Below are 25,690 nucleotides of genomic sequence, written 5' to 3' on the forward strand. Positions count from 1 at the left end.
GGCCCCGCCCCACTTCCTTCGTGGTGAACGGCCGTTGGTTGAGTTCCATCGCAGGGGGGGTCTTTCGGCTCTGCTTCTGTCGTTCAGGGCCTGCCCTATTTCCACCGCTTGGGTGCTCCAGCTGTTGGTGTTAGCATTTTTAGCTATCCAGCTTTTCACTAACCCAATGGCTCGTTCCACCACTCCTGTTAGCTTGTGGGGTGTAGGGTGGCGAGTAAACTCGCATTACTCCATACTTCTGACACCACTGGTCAACCTGTGAATTACGGAAATGAGTCCCATTGTCCGTGCGCAGCTCTTTCGGGATTCCCAGGGCACTGCATACTTGTTCCAGCATGCCGACAACGCTATTGCCGTTTGCTTTCCTGGCTGCTTTTGTAGTTACAAACCCCGACATAGAATCCACCAGCACTAAGAGGTACTTTTCACCTCTCCTTCCTGTTATCCCCATGGGACCTGCAACATCCATGCAGACTGAGCCCCAGGGGACCGTGCTTTTGATGGACAACCCATCCATCCGCTGCCCTCGGCGACCTGCGTTGTATTGACCACACACTTCACAGTCCCTTAGCACGCGTTGGACTTGTTTCACTGGGATCCAAAGGTCTTGCTCCTCCAGTTCCTTACGGTAGGTCGCACGCCTGCATGTCCAAGGGCCTCATGCACGCTCCGCACGACCTCGACCACGTATTCTTCTGGGACCTCCCGTCCTTGGGAGTTCTGTCCCACTTCTCGGTACCGACAAAGACGATCTTTCTTTGTTGGACATAACAGTCCACTTCATCATTCCCACGCCAATGAGCTCCCTCATGCGTGTGTGCTCTTTGATGCTCAACATCTATTTCCAACTGCAGTTTTAGCTCAGCAATCTTTTTCCACAAGTCTTTGTGTGCCACTGGCTTGCCCTTTGCTGTCTCGAAACCATTTTCTTCCCAAATGGCCAAGTCCTCTCTAAGGGCCTGAGCACAGTAGTAACTGTCGGTTACTAACCTGGCACTTTTGATTTTCCTTTTCACCAGCTCCAGCAATCCTTCCAGTACTGCCGTCACTTCTCCGGCTTGAGCACTACCGGGGGCCTTTCCTTTCTGACGGCATTTCTATCAGCAACCAACAGGAAGAGACAACTTAATTAGCGTCAGCCGGCGTTGTCCCACCCTGTAAACACCAGGCTAAGTGACAGCCTGCAGGCCTGCAAACGTTCTTAAATGCTCAATTTATCATTAAATGTTGGTTCTTCAGAGCCTGCCACCGTGGCGCTCCTGAACGGTTTTCTGTAACGCTGGGATACCCAGATCGATAGCGTGGACCGGTTTGTGTTGTCATGCCAACAGAGGTTATAAGCGGAGCTGGGCTCCAGGATGAGAGTCTTAAATGATCTCTCTTATGACATGAGCTGAGCCACATTCACTCTTTACAAGTACACTGCAAAAACAAGAAATCTGACAAAGTATTTTTTGACTCGTTTCTAGTGTAAATATTTTACTACACTTGACATAAGACAAAACTAACTTACAAATAACTTTTCAACACGACACAGGAGAAGAAATAGTTCAGTGTTTGGGTTTCTGTTTCTAAAAAAACAGCCAAAGCGCTTAAAAAAAAAAAAAGACATACAGCAATAAGTTAATATTTTTTGGTGTCTGGAAAATGACCCATTTCAAAATCCTCTGGAGTGTATCGTCACAGATCAGCAGGCACTGCCCGTTACCTAGCAACCCCAGCAAAGCCCAGCTCGTTACCTAGCAACCAAAGCTGTGCTCCAAGTCACCTTTAAGACTCAAAAATATTGATAAAATAAGTACTAGTTGAATTAGCAGGTTTTTAAAAATAAATATGAAGGATTTATTGACTTAAAACAGTCTCTTATATCTGTCTGAAAATGTTCTTTTATGCTAGTTATGTCTTATTTCAATTGTATTAAAATATTTGCAGAAAAACTAGACAAAAATACTTAGTAAGACTTGATGTTTTTGCAGTGTACAAACGTCAATGTATTTTATGAGGATTTCATCTAACCAACCAACATAAAATTGTGCATGTATGAAGGAAAATATTGCAAATAAAGTGTAGCATGCAGTCTGCAAAACCAGCTTTAGTTCAAATTAGTCATCTTTTGTCTCCCATTAATGTCTCTGGTGTTTGACATACAGCCAAAATGAATCCATGACACCAATTCATTTTTTATTTGTCATTTTGACGTTTTTCCTCAGTGCTCCTCTCTACTGCCGCTCCATCTATGTTGATACTACTGAATTAATGCAATGAAATTCAAGTTAATGACGCCATATTGTTTGAATGTGAACAGTATAAATAATATTGTTCGTTTATGTGTTCATGTGTTTTTGCTTCTCTTTCAAATATTGGACATCCAGTTCTAAACCAATGAAGTATAAGGAATAATGCTAAATGTGCCACATTGTTTTCGTTATTCTGAAAAATGCTTTTGTTTTCTGTGGTTTTAAGCAGCTTTTTTTGTATATTAATCATAAATTTTTACTTTTGATGGTCTTCATTATGCAATAAGTTATTGCACTTACTGTGCTTTTTTAAACAAGTGTTGCTGGGGCAGTTCTCTCCAACCTCAAGTCAAAAGTTGAGCAGCTTTTTGTCCCAGTTTTAAGCCCGTCCATAGTAACAAAAACAGGATCAGAGTGCAGTCCTCATGGTGCAGGACTTTGTACAGAATTAATACTTTGTTTTCTGTCAATGTTGGCTGGAACTTTGAAATAAATTGTGCTTTAAAGAATTAAAGATTGAAGAATTTCTTCTTTAAAGAGTTAATTTTTTTCTACACTAAGTAGATCAGTCAAAGCTGGAAAAAATAAATTGTTTTAGTAAAGGTTGCCTTAATCTCTGAAACATAAAAAAAATAACATGGGTTGTTAATTCAAAAATAAACTGAAATATTTCTTCAGAAAAAGTTATCTTACCTGAAATTGAGAACAAATTTAGTCCAAAAGAGTTTACATTTTGAACCTGGCATAGGGACAAGAGGGAACTATTGCTAAACAAATAATCTATGTCAACTAAAATAATAATACAATAAACAACAAAATATACAATGAAGTTGTTTATTTTATAATATTTTTAAATGTTAATTTTTATCAAATTAAAACAAATAAAATAAACAATAAATATAATTTTCATGTGTTAGTTTGTATGATGGCGTAATGGGGCCATTGTAAGATTTTTTTTTTTAATTCCAAGAATAAATTAATAACATTTCAAGAATAAAGTCACATTTTAAGAATAAAGTCGTAATGTTAAGTCTTTATTCTTGCAGTACTACAATTTCATTCTTGTAATATTTTGTCTTTATTTTCGGAATTTTATAACTATTTTTGTAATTTCATATATATTTTTTTATTTTCGTAGCATCATCCTGAATGTGTCAGAATTGTATTGTGTGACCTCAACATCTTAAAAAATATCACAAATATTTACTATATAGGTTTATGGGAAAGTAAAAAATTAACATCTAAAAAAAATGTCTAGTTCAGGGTTACTTTTAGCTAATAAAAAATAAAGCATGCACCATTGTCTACTTTAGTAACTCTGTTCAACCGTGTTATAGATGCTGACCTCTTCCTCTGATCTGATCCAAAGAAGGCAATGCTTATTAAAGAGACTCTCCCCAAACCCTGTAACTTTTCTATTTCACAGCTAAATGATAAATAAATGCCTAGAATAAGGAAGAAGAGCAAACTACTGTGCCCTGAGAAGAACTCGTTAAAGCTGACGGGTCCCGCTGCTCCAGCCAGGCTCCATTGGCAACCCTATAATATAGGGCTGCTCGGTTAAAAGACTATGAAGACCATTAGGGTACTTCAAAGTTCACCCCTCTGCATTAGGGCCAGACTGATATAGCAAAGAGGGGAAATATCCGATTCCTCATTTACTGCCTTATTTTCCCATCAGTTGACCCGTCAGTCAGTCTGAGCTGCTCGTTAAGGGCCATCGTTAGCAAGACCTACGCTGTAAATCTGCCCTGATATCAGCTTTCAGAAGAAATGTTTTCTAGGTCATATTTTTGGGGCTTGCACTCCAGCTTCCAGTGTTAAATGATCCCTCAGAGGAACGATGGTGCTTGCACTGTAAATCAGATTCTTTATTCTAATGAAAAGACTCCTAAAACATTAAAGGACTGGCGGCGAAGTGAAGTGACATAAATGAATTGGCACTGGCCTTGATGAAACCAACCGGCTCCTCAATCAAACATTCCCCAGTGACATGAGCTCATAAATCAAAAATCCATCTGACACGGTGGTGCTGTCCAGTGAGACGTCCAAGGAGGAGCGTCCTCCTGTTGCGGTCGTGGACAAACACCACAGCCCTTCTGTTTGGCCACATGCAGAGGAGTGGGTGGCTGAAGATGAAGGCGCACATAGATCTTTGCTCAGTCAAAACGTTCCTCATTACAGGGCTAGACTGCCAGAAAACAATTCATATTTAGCACTCGCTTTTGACATGCATAAGAAATCAATCACACAGAACAAGAATGATGACCGATCCTTGAACAGAGGCGTGTTATGGAAGAGTAGGCCTACAGTACTGTGCTTTAGAAAAGCCTTCACTGCAATTTATTTGGATTTTATGCATTTAAGTAACACAAAGTGGTGCCTAACTGCCAAGCAGAAGGAAAATTATACATGATTTTCAAACTTTCAAACAAGAAAATGTTGATTTCATCTAACCAGAGCTCTTTCTGCTAGCTGAATTCCCAACATGCTAAACTGTAAATAGCACTTTTTATTTCTTTCAACATAGCGGTCTTCTTACCAGTCTTGCATAATGGCCAGATTTGCAGAGCGCAGGTCTGAAAGTTAACAGTTTTTCCCACTTAAATCTCTGCAGCTCCTCCAGAGCTACAATGGGGCAAAACTCTGGAGGCAACTCAAGATCCAATTAATGATCTTATTATGGCACGGTATCAGCACCAAAATTAGGAATTTATACTGAGATTTAATTACAAAAGGGTTGACTGTTTACTTCTGAAAGCAACTGGTCGCACTGGATTTTATGTAGGAATATTACAGTAAAGTTTTCTCTATACAGATGCAAGCCAATTTCAGAAGTGTGCTAACCGCAACAGTCAGCGTATGCTAACAAGGTTTATAGTTGCAACACTGAGCGTATGCTAACAGGTCAAAGGTCACATGGTGGTGTAGATTCTCACATCCATAACATGAGAATCTTCAGTTCGACCAATGCAGGAAATTTTAATGCTGATGCCAGTTATTTTTACATCAGTCTGACCAATCCTCCATATGTGCTGTATTGCTTTTTCTTCCTCCATTTACATAATAAAAATGACACAATGATGACAAATGTTACAAAAGTTTGAAGCGAAACAAAAGTAAATATTTATTACCTCCTACAAAGAGTCATAAGGTAATAAGAGAATGTGAGGAAAAATAATAAATCTGTTTTCACGGGGATTTTCAGTGACAGTTTTCCACCACTAATAATGTTCCTATGGCAACAAGAAAATTACATTTTGGTCTCACCTTTGGTGTTTTCCCTACATGCCTTGTGGAACATTTTAAACAGGACTTTGACTTCCTTCTTGTCACTTACATAAAAAACAGATTTGTGGAGAGGAAAACTAGTGACTGTCTAATTTACAGATTTACCTTTTGGGTTTCTCTCTGATGAATGATTTCCTGTCTGTCCCTCCAGAAGAACGGCCGTGTCTCGGCAAGACGGCTGCTGAAAGAACATAAGTTGGTTGCTGTTACTGTTATTTATTTCATGGTGATTTACGCAGACATGCCGGTTAAACTGTAAACAAAGTAAAAACTAAATTTGCGATACTTAGTCTGCATAATATTAAAATAAACAAAAACTTTAAAAAACAAATTAAAATATTTAATGTAAACCATGAGCATATTATCAATAATTATGCTTAATTTAACCAACAAATAATTAAGTACAAACTTTCCTCTTTGAACACTTTGCAGTATAATAAACACCATTCAGCATTAAAACCCACTTGAGTTAGCATTGTGCTACTTAGCTGCTAACCACTAGCATTTTCATGAGCTAAAAGCTACTTTGCCAGAACCGGCATATGAAATAACAACACATATCTCTCAATAGCTTAATACATTCAATATACACTCACCAAGTTGGGCAACAATCAAAACCGCAAGAAATACGTAGTTTTAAGGTTAATTAAGCGCTTCCGCTGGCGGTGACATAAACCATTTCTGGCTCGCAATAAATCTACTTCCGGTCCGCCGTCAAGTCACTTAAACTAAAGTAAATAAACTGCAGAGCCCCCTAGTGGAATGGTAGGAGTGAATCCAACAGTTGCAGTTGTACCATGCTCTATTTTCAGATAATTGCTTAAAAAGTTCTCACTTTACCGATTTTTATTTGTAACAAAAACATTTATCACGTATCATTTTCCTTCATTTCACATTCTTCCCCTGCTTGGTGTTGAAATTTCAGATGAAATCTTTAAATTTGGGGCTGTGATGCAATTTTTGATGGTGAGTTTCATCCCAAAGTCCTGAAGTTTGTTCAGTTTGTGTTTTCAACCCTTCCAGAGAACCTTGTCGGCCCTCCTCTTTGACAATATGCTTCCAATTATGAATCTCGTGAAAATGGGGATGGTAAAGCACGCTTGTGATTTATTGCTCATTGAAGTCCAGTCTTGCTCAGTGCGGTCACACATGAAGGCCTCCTGCGGCAGAGCACAAAGGTCAGACAAGCACTACAGTTGACCTCCAGCGGATGACGGTGCACCATGTCACTCTGGAAGAGATTGACAGGCAGAGACGACGGCTCGAGTCCAAACTTTAACGTAAGTAAAGTTTCAGCTACGCCGTGGGTTAGCCTCCAACTGGGAAACTGCATCACAGATCGAAAAGAAGGGAAATAAAGTGACTCAAAAAATCATTGGGCTCATCACTGACTTTTTACACAACTCATCTTTATTGTGACCAAAGATTACTTTGTGGTCTTTTCACATGGGACAGCCTCAGCTATTTAGTGACGTTCATTAGCTATACTCAAGTCCTGGGGACTGAAAACACATGCTCCACAAGTGAGTCACCAGGCACAAGAGAGCTTCTCAGACAGCAGAGCTGCTCGGCCTGAGAAACAGCTCGTCCCTGCAGACCAGTTTTGTGTTCAGCTCACTTCCTGTTTTACTTGAGACCACCTCTTTCTGAGTCACAGAAATTGTCTGGTTGGGTCAAAAACCGCTGGATCTGTGGAACTCGGTACTCGCGGGACATTTTATGATGTTCTGCACCACAACAGGATGCCATTTAAAGCCGCATTACATTGGTTAAAGTTTTTCCTACATAGGTATTGACAATTTGGTAACAATTTGCGTTGTACGTATTCTTGTGCAAAAAAGAATCAGAGAAATTACTTGGAAAACACAAAACAAACAAAATGATGTAAAATGACACTCATGTTTAACCAAGTAAACATAAAAATTTCAAACAAACAAAATGAAAGATTTAGATTGAAGAATTACATTTTGAAGAAACAGAAAATGAACAAAAAATGCACACAGGCAAAAATTTTGAAACATAATCCAAAGCATAAATAATAAGGTGCAAAGCAATTGTGCAAAACTGTCAAGCAAATGGAGACTCCAGTCTGTTTGTTAGTCAACAGAATGAGAAACTGTTGTTGAGGAGATGAGATGCACAAATACTAAGATAGATGCGCCGTGTTGCATGGTGACTTAGAACCAAACGCTGTAAAATAAAACTGGAGACGAGCTCAATGATTTGCTCTAGAAAGACCCAGAGCGCTAACTGTGACCTTATGTTTCCTTCAGCAGGTTAAGGTAAATCTACGGGCCATGAAAAACATCTTCATGTACTTTTCTTGCATAAAATCACTCTTAGAAAACTTTATTTTGGTTTGTTCATTTAGCTTCTTTCAGAGAGAGCTGTTTCAGGACCTCTTGTCACTTTAAACCCAAATAAGTCAACAACAAAACCTTTGTCATTTCCAGCAGCCATTGTACAGCTGGTTGCACACAGCAACCAGCTGACCAAATGTCCTTTGGGTTGCTAGGTGACAGGCTTTTCTCAGCTGGGGTTGCTAAGTAACAGTGCAGTCCTCCTCGGGAAGTTTTTGAAATGGCTCATTTTCCAGACACCAAAAAACATTAGCTTATTGCCAAAAACAGCGGGGTAGTTTTTTTGTTTATTTTTAGAGCTTAAGTTGATTTTAAAAACAGTTGAGACCCAAATAGAAGTAATAAAAATGTGTAAAGAGTGAATTTTGTGTAATAGTTCCCTTTTAAATGCAGAATTGGAAAGGAAACGGGATTACAAAAGGACTGGATACATACATGTCTGAACACTAATGAGCAAATTCAGTCATTTGACGTGGCAGAACGGAAAGCAGGGCAACAATTACGACACCAGACGCGATGGCAGAATGACAATGAGAGACCATCAGAGATGGGATATGAAAGGAACAATGTCCGAATGGAGAGTAGGTGGGTTTATCTTCCTTTAAAGGCAAATATCCATGGTCACATGATAAAAGCTGTAATACCTGCAATTACGGCATGTTCTGATCTGACTTAGTTTATTCACTGCAGTATTTATACTCTGATTGGATTTAAAACTGCACAGATGTGTTCTGGAATGAGTGAGTCAGACTTTCTTGCAATATTTTAAGAAGGTCTTCATCTAGTTCTTTAGGAGTTTTTAGTTTTTCTATGAACGTCAGTGTCAGTTTCAGTCTGTTTATGAATTTCTGCCTTGCTATTTACCATTTGTTTATTTTAATAAAGATAAATCAGACCTATGCAAGCAGGGTATGAATAAGGCTACATTCACACTGCAGCCCGAACTGAGCCAATCCAGATTTTTTGCCAAATCGGATTTTTTTTTGTCACATTTCCAAATATGTGCGACCTGTATGTGACCTCTCCAGCGTAAACTGCAAACGACCAGAAAGTGTCACGCATGCGCAGTAGAGGGCGCAATAACGCCACAGAGAGCGCGCTCAGTGTTTGTGGAAGTAAAAGTGGATGCTAACATTGCAGCATAGCTTATGATTTTAAAGTTGTTATCCAACCGGAGCCAGCATATTAACAACTTAATCCTCACTATAGTGACGGCCATGGTTGTTGTTTTTCTTGCTTCTGCGCGTCAGAGTGCAGAATAGTGACGTTTGTCGGTATCAACGACGTTCAGGTGGGATGAACCCGACCTGGACGTTCAGATTCAGGTCACACAAAGATCAGATACGTATCGAACATCCAAACGGTCTGGGTCCCATTCAAAAAAAAAAATCTGACTGTTCAGACTGTCATGAAAAGATCCAATACAGGCCGCATTAAGAGAAAAATGTCAGAATTGGCTCACTTCGGGCTGCAGTGTGAACGCAGCCTTATTTACAGTATGTGGAAATCTTTTTAGGCTTATTTTAGATTCTCGTATGTTCGTAGTTTTGCTGTAAATCTGCCTCTGCTGGGGGTGGATCATACAGAGAGCTTCTCTGTGCGCTACGGCTCCCTACCGGACCTAACACCTTTCATGCTGGAAAAACATAACACAAAGGAGAAGCCTAGGTTTTATGTTAGACGGATAGACGGAGGGTTATTAAAAGCAGGAAAAAGAACTCACTCTGATTCCCCTGGGAGGCTGACCACTCATAAATCATTAAGCAATGAAAGTCTCCTCTCCAAACAGAGGCCTAAAACAAACTCAACACGGAACCCCCACGAGTCTCACATCTTCGCCATCCATCACTGCTCCTTCCTTTTTTCCCGGTAGGAATTTTTATGAGGTAAGAAACATTAGTTCAACTGCATGAAAATGCAAAACAGCACAAAAAAAAAAAAAAAAGAACTTTGATCACAAAAAGGAACAACTTTGCTTGGCTTTAATATGTTCTCAATAAATAAAAATAAAAACTTTGGTACATCCTAAAAGACAACAATCACAAACCAGATAAGTCATAACATACGGGGGCTTGTTCATCTTTTACTATTGATTCTTCTGTCAGTTTAAAGGTAATCTACAAAGTTTTCAACTGTTTGTCTTGGCTGCAACAGTTACTGTGACATACATAATGAAATACTTGCTGAAAGGAGTTTTATACAATAAACTGTCAAATTAATTCAACTGCTCAAAGAAAATGACCGTAATTTGTTTTTCTATCAGTTATTGAGTAAAAGTAACGTTTGACAGGCTTATTATTTTGGTCAGGTTGATATTTACCAGACTTTGAATTACAGATGTTTTGTGTTTTTGGTGGGGTTTTTTTTTTATTCAGCCGTTTTATGATGTAACTGTCAAATTCAACCCACAAGGGTGTGTTTGCATAATGATTTGATTTCAGAACCAGATATGAGGGACTGTGTGGAAGCCTGTCCTTAGCTGTAAACAGGGCAAAGATTCATCAGGTAAGAAAACTTATTTTACTTTTTTTTTTTTATGTGTTTAGTATTAGTGCAAAACATCTGATGATGGCCACAGATTATGTGAAATGTGTAACAACTCTTTCCAGACAATCCCACTGCTGCCAACTCCTCAGCTCTCCTGAATGTTGCTACATGACGTCACCGTCTAATTTGCATATTTAGTCATGTGATCCAGGTAGGAGAGAGGAATATCAATGTTAGCGTGAGAAAACCTAAGTTCAGAAACAGTCTTATAAGTGAAATAATCTACCAGTTTTCCTCATTATTAAGGAATTATTGACTTACAGCAAGCTTCTGTTTCTTTCTGAAAAGTTACTTTGTCTTATTTCAAATGTTTTAATATATTTGTACTAGAAACTGGACAAATACTTGGTAAGACTTTGTGTTTTTGCAGTGTACAGCGCTGGCAATTTCCGGTAAGTTTCATAGCGTTGAACTGGCGCTAGAAATGGTTTCTCAGCAGACCCTCTGTACGAAGCAAGTACTGTACAAGAAGACATTAAAGTGCTAATGGACATCACATTAATAATGCTGGTCAGAACTGGAGCAGAAATTAAAATGCTGAGAGTTTTTAACAAGAGATAATTGACCTCTGGTGAATTATGGGCAGACTGGAATAACGGCAGAGCACTTTTAATTCCTTGCAGTTGCTGTCTGTCATGTCACTGTGCAATTCACCAAATAATCTTCACTGAACTGAAATTTGAGAGAACTTCACCAAACGTAACATCATCTCCTCCCTTCCAACATTCTTCTGCATTACTGATTGTTCTTGTTCTGTTACTTCAGACCATTTTAGTAAAATTATTTTTATTTTTCATTACAATTTTGAAACTACCTACTCAAAAAAGGAAAATACATGCTTTTTACTTCTTGCAGGGTTGCACAGGGAATCCTGTCTATGTGGTTTAAAGGTAACGTTTCTATATTAACAACTCATATTTTATAAACACTGTAATGATGGAAACTTTTCTACTTTGTACTGCTTAGATAAATGTCCGATTTCTGGTAAAAAAAAAAAAAAATCTCTTCCTGTTGCACGTTGACACTAAAATCAGGTTAAGACTGAAGACTGGGATGCTACCGCCCTCTTGTGGAAGTTAAATGAAATACATCTTCCATTTAAATTTAATTGCTACTATATTGGGCAAGAAGTACAATGCAGTTTATTCAAAATGCAAACACAGAAGTAATACAAAAAAGGCAGAATAAAATCTCTTTAATTTGAGAACAGTAGTATCTTTGTGAGGTGATTTCTCATGAACCTGGGATCTCATGGATCTACTGCATCCTCAGTAGAGCAGCATCTCAGCCAACACCTCCGTTTATTGCCATTTCTCCGTTGCTGTGTGTGTACAGAGCACCAGAAACAAAGCTGCTCGGCTCCTTCTTGTTCAGAGTTACTCTAATGAGCTCCAGTATATGGTAATGAGGCAGGAAAAACTAAAAAAAAAAGTCAGCTGCCACATTGTTCACTTCACTTTGACCGCAACAAGGATCCACAGCAGAACGGAGGAGAGTTTCTGGAAAGGCTCGTTAAGAAAATTGTGATCACATGTTTTGCTGTGTCGACTTTTCTCGCACTTTCTTTCTCCCGTCACGGGGCTGATCAAAAGGCCCGAACACAAACCTGTTCATGTAATACAGGATAAAGTAGATGCAATAAAAGTACACTGCATAATCTTTAATAGAGTATTATTGAAACAAATTAAGTTGGAACCGTGAAGAATGTAACACCTCATAAGAAGTGGCATCTATTTGCAAATTAATGTTTTTCCTTTTGCTTGGACAAAAAAACAACTAATGAACATCTTTTGTGCAGCGCTTAAGTTTGCTGATGTATGTTTACCATTCTTCCCAGTTTGGCCCAGTTGTGGAAAATACAAACTCAGGCTGAATCAATTTTAGGTTTTCTGAGGCATTCATAATCATAATCTAAAAAATAAGTGCGAATGTTTTCCAAACAAAGAGAGGAAGCATAACTTAGTAACTCGCTTCATCTTGCTTGGATATTTTTGTTCAAGGACAAAATTTAAGTACAAAATGTTTCATTCCAACAATCATTTGTGGCTGCTGGTGCTATTTAGATCCCAGGCAGAAATTAATTCAAATCTACAACCTGGGGTGTCAAACTCATCTTCATTTTCAGTCATATCAAAAATCTGTATGTTGTTAAAGGGCCGGTTGTGCCAGAATGTATCCATAAAACCCATTAAATTCATAAAATATCAATAAATAGATGTTTGTTTCAGCATTTAATAAATGTTTCTTATATAGAACATCTTTTCCATCCAGGATTTTGATTGTTTTTGTTTTTTTGCAATCAAAATCACATATTTTGTGGCACTAACTTAGAAATATTTGGAAGAAATATTTATATTTGAGTTAATGTGTGATGTTAAATGTGACTTTTTATTCATGACCGTATCGATCACAGACTGTAACTTGGCATCTAGCAAGGCTGAGGCAGCAGACACTTAAACTCAAAGTTTTTCACAAATTTTGAGAAAAATTTGCAGTAAAATCAGAAAAAATGTGGAAATTTCTTGATTTTGTGTGAATTTTGCAGATTTGTGAAAAAGTCTAGAGGGCCACATAAAAATCTACGGTGGGCCAGATTTGGCCCGCGAGCCTTCAGTTTGACACCCGTGCTTTAAGCTAAGGGTCCTTTCCTCCCAAAAAAACAGGGGATTTTTTATTTCATTTTGAACATGTGCATATTTAATAAATTAAAACCAAAATATTTAATATGTTTAATTGTGACTAAGAAAGTAGTGAATGATTAGGTAAAATAAAACTGAACCATGATTTTTAAACTAAGTTGATTTTGAAATCATGGATCCTTCCTCCCTCCCTCCTTCCTTCCTGCTGAAGGAAAAACTTCTCCACATCATGATGCAGCATTTCTAGATTTACTGTGAAAATGATGTGATAACGAGGCAAAGTGTTGGTTTCTCACCACTAAAGACAAAAAGTGACATTTTAGTCTCTTCTGATCAGAGAATCTTCTCCGCTGCGCCCCCTAGATGTTTAGCTGCGAACTACAAATTTGACTCCTTTCAGCATTAGTTTTCTTCTTGATTTCCTCTCCATGGACTCCAGATTTGTGCATAACTGACATCCATCCTCCTAAACGGAAACGCTTACAATAACGAACATATTTGTTTTTCACAGAGGTGGATAAAATAAGATGGATAAAAACACCTCAGGTGGGCAGCAAAAGTAACATATTTCATAAATAAATTTAAGATGCAGCGAAAAAACAAAACGACTAAAGTGCATCACATTCATCTGAGGCAGGACGTTTTAAAGCAACAGCTATTTCAAAAATATCTAAATTATATCACTACGATTCCACTTTGCAGCATCTACAGTTAGTGTTAGTCAAAATAAAGCCAAAATATCAAAAGTGACCTTTTAAAATACACGTTAAACACAAAGCCTGGGGGACAAATCTGGCCCGCCGTTGCTTTTTATGTGGCAAAATCAACAAATCGCAAATATTGCTAACTTTCTTGCAAATATATTTGAAATTTATGGCAAAATTACAAAAAAAAAACATCCTGAATGGATTGATCGATGTGAAAAACTTAAATATGGTTTAATTTTAAGATGAACTTATCAAATGCAGAGATGGTTCTAACCATTTCCTTATCAGGTTTTCAGTACTTTCTAGCAAAACCGGCCGTTTAAGAACATTTGTGAAATACTGAAATAAATTAATGTTTGCAGAATCTAAAAGTCTTTGCTGCTATTCCATATTGTTCTGAATTTGCTCTATTGGTTTGATTTCCACAGGGTTTTTGAAATTGCTTCTCCGTTTTGTTGCCGTTATCTTCCCGCTTTTCTCACACGAAGAAAAGGAGCGAATCAAACCACTAAGATAATCAAAGTTAAATTGATTTTGTCACAGTGAACCCAAGAGCAAATTGAGCACAGTGCTGGGATTTTTCCATTATTTGGCCCATTAACAAATATCACGGCCCATCATTTGTGTTTCAGTCCCTCAGATGTCACCAGAGAGCCTGAGAGGAATTACTTGATGAGGAAAAAGGGCAAATCATCCATGCAGGGAAAAATAATATAACTGTCATGTTTGAGAAATGTCTCCTTCACTCCACACTGGCGTGAAAATAGATTTTACTATTAAGTTTGAGAGAAAAAAATCTAATTTTTACCTTTTTGTATTAATGATGGATAACAAAACATCTAAGCTGAAGAGGCAATAAATTAATCATTTTCTTAAAAGTAGGTCGGTTAGCTGTGGGATTGTGCAAACTGAACAAGAGACGAACAAAACCAGTCATTTAAAATGCCATTTATGTCACAGACTTTTCAACAATCTAATACAAATTTATACACATACATGTCACCACCTAAAAGCACATTTCTAATGCAAATAACAGTCACCATACAAACAGAAAAAAAGAGTTGTTGGCTTGGGAGGGATTATGGAGAAAATCACATGCTCACAAACATCCAGCACACACACACACACACACACACACACACACACACAGTCAATATGACCCTTTGCAACTGCGTCACTTCAAGGCGCCATGACGGACGGGAGTCTTGAACAGAGCGACTGAAATTGTTTTCGCCAGTTTATTTATGGTTTCTATTTGTTAGCGTTGAGCTAATTTGTCTGAAAGTAACACACCTGGTTGGGGCTCATAGATGGCGATATTTACAAGAGTTGGAAACAGCTAGCTTAGAGACCGACCCGTACCGCATCCATCCTTCCTGACGTGTTGATCTAATTACCACTTTGTCTGAATTCACACCACATGATTTAAATCACTATGTCACAAACGGCGTTTCTCCTTTACACCGGAGCATTAAAAACGTACGAAAGACGAAATGCTAACCAGTTTTTTTCCATACATGCTAGGCTACATGACGGCGCGGCACTGTTTCCATGGTTACTAGTGGTTAGACCGAACCTTCTCCAAGTATCTTTCTAATCACATTTACTCAAAGTATATCAACGTTCTTGCCTTGTAAAATTGTTCGCTGCAAATCCGCGGTTACACCGACGAGGGCTGCAAGTCATTATGATTAACGGCTGCTGCCGTATTTTCCTCATTAAAAGTTATATAATAAAATAACAAAAATGGTTTCTATCCTTCTCTGTTTGTGCAGCCGACCGCGCAGCATCCTGTGACCATTTTTTAAATTGAAATCAACTAAATAAAAGCGATATATTAGATTACAGATGTCTGTTTTTAGACTGGCTTTAAAGGAGCGAATTGGTTGTTTTGACGTCCGTCATGGCGGAGTGGGCGGAGTTCTGGAGAGCGTGACGTCACGTGGAAAGGGTCAATAATAACGAGCCGACATGATACAGTATTTGAGAGGTGGCAGTAAAAAAGGGCATGTGGAGGAAGGAGGCTGCTTACAGTAAGAAAACGGGGACAGGTTGCCATTCAGAGTGTACATGAAACACGGTTTTTACAGTTGAGCCAACATAACTCTATATAAATATTCTTCATCCAAAAGTCAGTGCAGTGCCTTCTGCTCAGGCTTTACACCCAGTCTGTGCTAGACCTGGTCCACTAATTACTGCTTCCACTTTACGCACAAATCATTTTTTTTTTAATCTTTGATTTTTAAACTTTCTCAGCGGTTTCCGTGTCTGGTTTTCTTTTTTTTTTTTTAATCACCCAGTACCTCAAAAGTCCAGCTATGAAGTACGAGAGTTTGCCTTTTTTCTTCTTGTTGTTGTTTTTTAAACCAATTGGACAATTAAAAAAAAGGAGATCCACAAATTTACAAATGTCCGTTTTGTTGTTTTCTCCTGAATTCCCTTTTAGTTAAAGAAAAAAAGTGATTTGCAAATGAAGCACTTCTACTGGATTCCCCGGAAGAGACACATGGCAAAGACCATGGCGAAGAGCTGGAAGGAAAACAAAGCAAACAGTCACAAGATGCCATTATTTCAACCAAAATAACCCAGATTAATTCAATTTATCAGTAATCAAATCTCAATATTCCTTCTGGAACATATTTGTAGAGGTTTTTTTTTGTCTTTGGTCTTCATTGCTACTTTGACAGAAAAAAGATTTTTGTCCAAAGTTATGAAGAGGCGACTTTAAAACAACTCAAAGTAGCACATATTGTGAAAAAAAAAACTTGTATAGGGTGACATGCATTGTATTCAGCCCCTAAATAAAAATAATGACACCAACTGTTTATAAAAATCACATATCTAGTAAATTTAACTAATTGCAAAAAAACATTAATAACATAAAATTTTATGTCCCTAAGTCTTCATATAAGTTCTGCATATGTGCACAGATATAAGAATATAAACTTACGTAAACCTACATATACATCAATGTACCAGCAAATACAAATTTACTCTATAACCAAAACATCAGAGCTTAATATACATAAACACAAAAAACAGAAATAAGTAGTTACATTTACTTTAGCAACCTTTTTGAAAAAATGGACTTTTATTAGTTTATTACTTCGCTGTACTTTTTACTCTTACTTGAGTAAAATTTCTGGATTTTCTCCCCACTGAATGAAAAACATTTGTTTTAACCAAAAACTCACCAAACACCTGCAATCTCTGTTAAAGTTTCATAAGATTTTTTTATTGAAAGAAACTGGTTTGGAAAAATATTCTTTTGTTTGTTATTTTTTGTTACTTGTATGAATTATTGTCATTTTCGTCCTTAAAATACCAAAATGTCCAGAAACTTTATATTTTGGTTTTTCTGTGTAATTTTTAAACATTAAATGATGATAATTTGATCAGTTACTCAGAACTTGGTTGACTTTTTACCAAATACTTTTTTTCTTCAGTAATTTCTTGAGCGGCTACTTTTTACTTTTACTTGAAGCAGTGCTACTCTTACTTGAGTACAATGTTTGGGTTTCTGCTTTTTATACACATTATTGATGGTTAGTCACATATTAGAATGGTCCAGTCAAAGTCCACACGTAACTTCAAGCATCAATCTGTGCTAAAATTGATGTCAAGAGACATTTCCCATCTTATGATGCTGCATGACAGATTCAAACCCGACTGTAATCAAACGTAGTTTTATACTTTTAACACTTTAGAGAGTTTTCCTCTTTTTCAAACTTTCATTTCTTCCCTCTTTTGGGGGAAAACAGTTTTTTTTTCTTGGATAACTGTTGCTTCTTGTTTTGGATAATGTGCAGTTGGACTGATTTTGTCAATATTTTTGATACTTTTCCATTTTGTTGTGATACGTAACCATAGCAACAGGGTAGGATTTGATTTTCCTTTGGGATCAATAGAGTATTTTTGAATTTTGAAAAATGATTATCATCTTTAAAATACAGCTCTGGAAAAAATGAAGAGGCCACTTTTAAATGACCAGTTTCTCAAATTTTACTTCTTTTATAGGTTTATGTTTGAGTAAAAATGAATATTGTTTCACTCTATGAACTACTGACAACATGTCTCTGACATTCCAAGCAAAAATTTGGTATTTATTAGCAGAAAATGAGAAATGTTCAAAATAACAAAAAAGATGCAGTGCTTTCATGAAAAGAAAACAAGTTTATATTCATTTAGAAACAACAATATTAATGTTTTAACTCAGGAAGAGTTCAGGAATCAATATTTGGTGGAATAACCAGGAGGTTTTCAACGGGCTTCAGTGCAGTGGGCTCTTTGATTTTTCCAGTGCTACGTCTTCCTGTGATACTGAACATCACCACAAGATGGCGCTCTTTCCACAGAAAGCTCCTTCTCTTGACAAGCTAGGTGTCTTAAATTTAAAAGCACAGTGATGTCGTTCACAAATAGACATCCTGATCATTTGGGCAGCAGGAAAACATTTCAAAAGTCCCTCCTACCTCGATGGTTAACACCACAATAGCCAGCGCTCCGGCGACGTAGATGTACAGCTCGAAGTAGTCGACCACGGCAGAGTAGCAGCCCTAAGGACACACATGTGGACGACATGCTCCGCAGTGAATCAACAGGCTATAAATTTGCACAATTACAGAGATAGTTAAGGCGACATCACGGCTTCAATAGAGCGAGGATCAGAACAAAGGCCTTGCTGAACGAGTGGGAAGCGGGGCCTGCAGCCTTTTAATGAGGGCTCTTTGTGTGAATAAGCAGAACGAGCCGAACACACACACACACACACACTCTGAACATCTCTTTATCATGATGGCATGGAAACCAACAGGTGGAGGGAAAAGGCTGCTGTTTAAAACCTCCCTATACCTGTTATCACTGTAACTACATGCAAAGCTCGCTCTTGCACACATGGAATAACAGATTTAGGAGTGAATTCTCACATATTTTTAATTCTCAGCACGCTTTATTCTTATATTCTTACCAGGCTTTATTTTTGGGCGGATATATCCTCCACAAAACCCTCCAATTTAAGCATGTATGCACAGGCTCATCTGAAAGCTGCCATCTGCGTGCTGCACATGACCCACCGTGACACCCAGACAGAACAGCACTAATAAGACATGGCAGAGTCAGGCAGTCCCCGAGTGCATTTATCTACTGTTTTATGCTCTAATTAGGCCTGGAGGAGGTCTAGAATGAGGTTGAGGGGGGAAAAGCGGTGCCAAAAGTTACCTTGTTGTTGCGGAACATCATATTGCCTGATAGGCACTGCTCCTGGCCGGAGTAGACCCTCTCTTCGCTCTGCAGAATGCGCTGGCAGCAGGCTTCTGGCACCATGTGATTCTGGTTGTTGAGCCTGAACAGGCTGTCCTTAAAATCCTCTGGGCTGTTCACTCCACAGCAGTCAAACTGAAAGGGAGAAGAAGAAGTTGCATTTGCCGAGCGCCTATTTGTGCAGTGACCTGCGGTCGGCTGTGTGTGGGCGCCGACCGAGCAGAAATATTGACCTAAATATAAAGGGTTCGTCTTTAAAATAGCCGGCTAGCTCTGAGTCTGTGTTTCCATGGACTGTCAGCAGAGTGTCAGGTGGGAGAAACGCTGATGAGTGTTGCTCACTGTGATCATGATGGCGTTCCATGTGGAGGTGAAGACGTCGCTGTTGTTGTAGCCTTGATAATGACTCTTCAGCTCCTTGGTGAAGTACTCTCTGGTCAGCTAAATAAGCAGTAAGAGCAGAGGTTAATCAACGCCACTAAAGATGAAGCCTGAAGCAAGAACGCATGATGAGTCAAAATGAGCTCAATAAACTCCATTCTGAGTTTATTACATGCTGCTGTGACTTTGAGTGTTTTCACTTTGATTGTCTAGGAAAACTACCAACTGGGGACCAAAACTGCAACATTTGTTAAATTTTCAGCTGGTGCGGTTTGCTTTCACACAGCACTGAATCAAACAAACTAAACCCTTTAAAAAACCTGTTCCCCTCCTGGCCTGTGGGGGCGCTGTAACAAGAACCAATGAAGGAAACAACACAAAAATCTCTGAAGAAGACACTGAGCTCAACTTCCTTCGACCTGAGTCTGAACGCGTTCATCCAACCTGGCCGCTTGGAGAACCAGAGAACGCTACAAAGGCAGGAAGTGGACAACCGATACTCGACCAACGTCACTATTCTGTGTCCTGATACGCCCAAGCGGGAAGAAAAACAACAACAATAACGAATTGTTATGAGGATTAAGTTGTTAAAGTGTTGGCTCTGGTTGGATAAAACCTTTAAAATCATAAGCTACGCTCCACCATTAGCATCCATGTTTACTTTTGCAAACCCTGAGCACTTCTTTTTCTTCTTCTTCTTCTTTATGGCGGTTGGCAAAACACAGAGCACGCTCTCTGTGTGACGTTATTGCGCCCCCTACTGCGCATGCGGGACACTTTCAGGGCGTTTGTAGTGGAGATCGCATACAAGTCGTATAGAGGTATATTTGGAAATGTGAACGACCACGTCAAAAAAAAAAACTGACTTGACAAAACAAAAAAATCAGAATTGGGTCGCTTCAGGCTGCAGCGTGAACGTAGCCTTAGATTTGTAGGGGAACCAGAGTTAAATTTTTTGGTCGGCATCAGAGTTCGATTCAGACCTCCAAAAACAAACCTGACCTTCTGGGAAAATGATCCACATTTTGATTAAAGCAAACCAAACAGGAACTTTGTGCCTTTCACCAACACGTCAACACAAGATGAAGCACTCTTTTCTTTTTCTGTCTCTGTGTGTGTTGTTCTGCTGGGGGTAAAAATCAGCCCACCTCTGTTACAGCCCTGACATGCCGTGTCACAGCTGATTACGTTCAGCAAAAGCTGACTACTCCGCCGGAGTGGGGTAGTTATGATGCTTGATTTGTGTGACCAGCCAGCAGCAGGAATTCAAACCAAAAACAGACTCAGAAGTAATTTCATCAAGAAAACTAAAGATTTATAATTCAAATTTGAAGAATTTTATTTAGTTGTTTTTTTTAGATGTTGACAGGGAGACATCCATCACAGATTTATGTGTAGAGCTGACATTAATGCTGCACCAAACCTCCTGTTCCCCCCAAACTGCCAGCATCGTTTCTAAAGGTTTCACAGCTGTGCAGGAAATTTCTGTCTCCACTCTGGGATCTGTGAATTGTTGGTAGGAGCTTCACAACTTTATGATTGAAAAGTTTGAGAAAGGAAGAGGATTAAGGCTCTTTGAACCAAAAATAACCAGGTGAGGCTGGAATTAAAAACAGCAGGAATATGTGAGAAACTCCTCGTTTCCAGCAGCAGCTGCATTTTCATTACAGATGGGCGTAAAAATTTGTTGTTATTCTGCTAATGTAAGAAAAACTATTTTGCAATCCAAATAATTATTTCACAATATGCAAGAAAAAAAATCTGCCCTCACCCAGTTAAAGAGCCACATTTCTGTATTATTTTACTCACAATATCAAGTTAAAATAAATACTTATTTTACTTTAGAATAATTTAAATTCTTGTTTCAAACTGCAGGAACTAAATTTCTGATCTGATAATGAATTTTATTAAACATCCCAATGAATTCAGCTCAGAAACATTTAGTGTGAACAGGACATTATCCTCAAGCTTTGCTAACTGAGAATTGCATTAAAATGAACATTTGCCTTAATAAAACACAAGAGTCAGATCAATGTAACGCACTTCCATCTCAGGAGACAAAAACATGCCGCTAAGCATTCTGGGAAATAGTTCCCACTCCTGTCTTTCTCCTCTTTCAGTTTTTTAAGTGCTAACCTAAAAACTCTAGTTTATTCAACTCTTGGAGGTTTGACTAAATTAATAAAAAGTTAACACAACTTACTGCTGTAAGTTTATCTTTCACAAACTCACTTTTAGGTTAAAAATCTAAAACTGGATAAATTTATTTGACTTAAAGAGTAAAATATAGTAGACACAACTAAATGTGGCTCAAATGTTTTACAGTGTTCCTGTCATTTTTTTCTGCCGATATTTTAACATCCGGTCGATGATCACAACTCTTGTGATCAAAAACAGTTTTGTGAAACACACTGATTTTGATAAAGTTGAAAAGCCGAATCAACTTAGCGCAAAAACTTTAATCAGGTAAGTTTTTCTTAAATCGGAATGGTTCCATTTAACAAATTTATTTTTGCAATTCCATTTTATTGTTAATAGAAATGCAGATCCTGTTAACTAAAGTGGAGGACCTGCAGGTCTGTCTGGTTTTCTTCTAAAAGCTCCTGAATCTTGTTGGACAGGACGTCAGAATGAACTCTTTTATATACCAGATTTTAAAATTAAAATCTATTGCAGTACACAGTAACAGTCCTTCATTCATTTAAAACCTGCAGGTTGAGCTGAAAGAACAACACACCAGGATAATTAGAGAAATGTAAATGTATAATCATAGATTTGTCTCTCTGTCAGTTGGTACAGCAGAAGATTAAATGCTCTCCTGTTGGCGGCGCGGCTGCTGACACCAGCGGCACTAACTGGTAATTTAGTTAAAAACAGTTATTTCCTAACACAGGATTTTCTTTTTGTCACAGAGTGAAATTAAAGGTTACATTTCCCAGGTAACACTGAAATGACATGACTGAATTCAAAGTGTATTTCAGTTTATGGTCTTATTTACATTAATCTCACTTAATTCATTTGGTTTAGTGATGGCAACTTCTTTAACTTAAAGGAACTTTTTACTTTGACTTTACTTGAAACAATTGAGGTCAATGAGTTTCATATCCTGTCTGACCAACTTAATTTATTATGTTTTTATAACTTAATTCATTAAGTGTGTTTAATATGACAAATTTAAGTCACTCTTACTCAAATTATTAATTTTTTCCTAATAAATAATTCAAATCTCTTTTGACTTAATTCTACAGAAAGTCAACTCAAATTTTTACGTTCTTCCAAACTAAAAAACTAAAATACTTAAAATACAGCTAGAATTAAAATTATTTGAAATGTATGTTTTAACATGTTATTTTCAAAGATCCTGTACACTGAAAAAAATATAATAGAATCAACTTAATTGAATTACTTGTTACCAATTGAAGCAATTAATTTAAGTTGATTCAACTAATTTCTTTTTTCAGTGTAGGACAATGAATACTTCTTCTTTAGACAATATTTGTTTGAACGAGGCCTAATATCAGTGAGGAAGCCACAGCTGTGAAAATCCTCCCTAAGAAAGATGTGAGGAGTCTAATAAAGAAGTAAAAATGATGCAAGCTGGTGCAACATCAGCTGGGAACAAAAAACATTTAATGGAGGAAAGTGAGTTATTCGACAAATCGCTACTCTGCTTTGTCCCACAGAGCCGATGGACTCAGCATCAAAGGTAACAAAATATCCCTGGTTTAGAGAAGAAAAAGGAGTCCAGGGATTGAAACTGCGATCTCTCTCCCTGAGTAATCACTGATGTATTTCCTGAATGCAGAAATGCTTCAAAGTCAAAAAGAAGTGAGAAGAGCTTCGACTTCAAGCTCGTTTGGACTCGTGATTGAAGATAATAAGTTTCCTAAAGCGACTTACGTGTTCCCGGAATATGAAGGCGAGGATGGCAGCGGCCAGCTCTGCCAGGAAGATGAGCAGGATGAGCATGAAGAACTGCAATAAAGTTAAACAACACAAAACCAGATAGTGTGAAAATTACAAGCTAGGTGAGTCAGGAAAACTGCACTCCAGGTTCTTGTAAAAAAACAAATTACACGCCGTCTGTGCCCTCTGAAGTCATCGTTAAAACATCACGATGTACCAAAGCACACAGATGGTTTCGCTTTTGGTTGTTTCAAACTCCAAAAATTGGAACCACCTCCCCAAAAAGACCAGAGTTGCACATGTTTGCGTGAACTCACGAAGAGAAGCAGACACTTGTTCTCCCGAATGGCTCCGCAGCAGCCCAGGAAGCCCAGCAGGAACAGCATGCCTCCCATCCCCAGGATGATGTAGACGCCGGTGAACAGCAGAGGGTTGGCCGCTACAATTTCCCTGAACCCAGTTGGGTCCACCAGAACCCACACGCCCACGCCCAGGAGGAACGAGCCGCCCAGCTGCAGGAGACAAGAAAAGAGGTCACTTCATTAAAAAACTAAAATTCAAACAAAATATTAGCCATGGGCTGGTTAGTGAGGTCAAAGGTGATCTATTATGCTTCACTGAACAAATTAGGATAGGACTATGGCATAGGTGTCAAACTCAGGGTGCGGGGGCCAAATCGGGTACACCGTAGTTTTTGTGGCCCTTTAAAAAAATTACATCAAGAAGTTTTTCACAAATCCACAAAAGTTTTGCTGATTTTATTGACATTTTTTCTCAAAATTGGTCAAAAACTTTGGGTTGAAGTATCTACTGCTTATGCTTTACTTCATGTCAAATTACAGTCTGTGATCGATATGGTGAGTAATAAAAAGTCACATTTAACATCACATATTAGCGTAAATATCGTAAAAATTCCTTACAAATATTTCAAAATTAGCATCACAATTTTATTTGTGTTTTTGATGGCAAAAAACACAAATAATAATGATAATAAAAGAAAAAAAAACACAAAAACAATAAAAATCCTGGCTGGACTGATCAGTGTCAAAAGATGTTCAATATTATTTTATTTTAAGAAACACTTAATGAATGATGAAACAGCTATTTACTGATATTTTAGCAAATTAATGGGTTTTATCGATACATTCTGGCACTACCGGCCCTTCAACAACATTCAGATTTTTGATTTGGCCCAAAATAAAACTGGTTCATTACATTTTTTGCACAAATTCTTCTTTGATAAGATTTCAGTCTGCCCAGTTCTGCCTATCGTCTGCCAGAACGAGCTGCTTCAGGCCGTCTTGTCACTTTGAATCCTAACTCAACGTTTAGACTTTCATGTAAAAATGCAAACGGGAGAACATTTATACGGCCATACATCTTTGAAAAGCAGAAGTGGAGCCTCCTGAACAACCAGCAAGAATGTAGTGAGTTGTTTCTGAATAGAAACTCAACGACAAAATACTTTTCTTTTCCAGCAGCCATTGTAGAGCGGTAAAAACCCAGTTCATTTTATTTATTTTGCACCAGTTCTCAGCAGTACAGTTAGTCATTCAGAGTAGTTATAAACTTTCTATGTAAGGAAACCCAGCAGATTGAACTGAGTCACTGACTTACAGCTCAGTAATATAAATGTCTTCCAGGGCTAAATAAGAGTTCAGGGTGAAAGAGCAAAGGTTTAGTTTCTCCAGTCACTATGGCTTAGAGGGGGGAGTGTAGAGATATCAGCCCTGCTTCAAACCCCCCCCAACCTGCTAAAGCTCCCATCCTCCACCATCCTCCGTCTCTCCAAAACCCCATCCACCTCCACCACAGGCTAACCCCTCATGTGATTAAGAAAAGTAGATTCTGAGGTGAGGAAAGATCAGAGCCTCCAGCATTTCTCCTGCAATCCTCTCCTTCCTGCAGCGTTTTATGAAACCTGGCTGTTATAACAGTTTTTCCATTACAGTTTAGTTTCATTTAATTTTTTGTTTGTCGAATTCAGTTGAGTTAAATTAGTTTTTATTAGCCATCATTAACTGAACGTTTAGTTTCAGTTTAGTTTTGATTGGTTATAGTAGTAGATCATATTTTGGTAAAGTTTTGGTGCAGAATTAAAAAGATAAAAGTATTGTTTTGAGATTATGTGATTGGGTAATGCTCATCAGAAGAAAACCATTAAAAAAAAATAAATTTAATTATTGTTGAACGACCAACTGACTCTGGCGTTTTATAACAACTTCTGCTGTCGCCATTTTGTGACAGGAGGATTATGGAGCATCATAATTTAAACTGCTTGATTGAGAAAAAATAAATAAATAAAATTTCACATTGTGTAATAATGTCACCAGACAAAATGTAACATTGCAATTGTTCACTGT

At 38.1% G+C, this 25,690-nt stretch overlaps 1 protein-coding gene and 1 long non-coding RNA gene across 2 annotated transcripts in view; both read right to left on the reverse strand.

The window, feature by feature from the left end:
- Window positions 1–1,573: 1,573 nt before the first annotated feature.
- On the reverse strand, window positions 1,574–1,879 carry LOC116733688 (uncharacterized). The gene is made up of 2 exons (XR_004342087.1): window positions 1,740–1,879; window positions 1,574–1,708 (listed from the first exon to the last, which is right to left on the reverse strand). It is a non-coding gene; the product is annotated as an uncharacterized LOC116733688 (long non-coding RNA).
- A 12,835-nt stretch (window positions 1,880–14,714) lies between these two features.
- LOC116734292 (tetraspanin-18-like) overlaps window positions 14,715–25,690 on the reverse strand; it is a 70,403-nt gene continuing 59,427 nt past the window's right edge. The window contains exons 4-9 of the mRNA XM_032585607.1: window positions 23,645–23,839; window positions 23,322–23,396; window positions 19,383–19,481; window positions 18,999–19,175; window positions 18,254–18,337; window positions 14,715–16,310 (exon numbers count right to left, since the gene is read on the reverse strand). Of these exons, the coding sequence (XP_032441498.1) occupies window positions 16,263–16,310; window positions 18,254–18,337; window positions 18,999–19,175; window positions 19,383–19,481; window positions 23,322–23,396; window positions 23,645–23,839 (678 nt within the window). The 3' untranslated portion in view covers window positions 14,715–16,262. The remainder of the gene's footprint in view (window positions 16,311–18,253; window positions 18,338–18,998; window positions 19,176–19,382; window positions 19,482–23,321; window positions 23,397–23,644; window positions 23,840–25,690) is intronic.

This window comes from Xiphophorus hellerii, chromosome 15 (assembly GCF_003331165.1).
Source record: "Xiphophorus hellerii strain 12219 chromosome 15, Xiphophorus_hellerii-4.1, whole genome shotgun sequence".
In the NCBI taxonomy this organism is placed as follows: domain Eukaryota; kingdom Metazoa; phylum Chordata; class Actinopteri; order Cyprinodontiformes; family Poeciliidae; genus Xiphophorus; species Xiphophorus hellerii.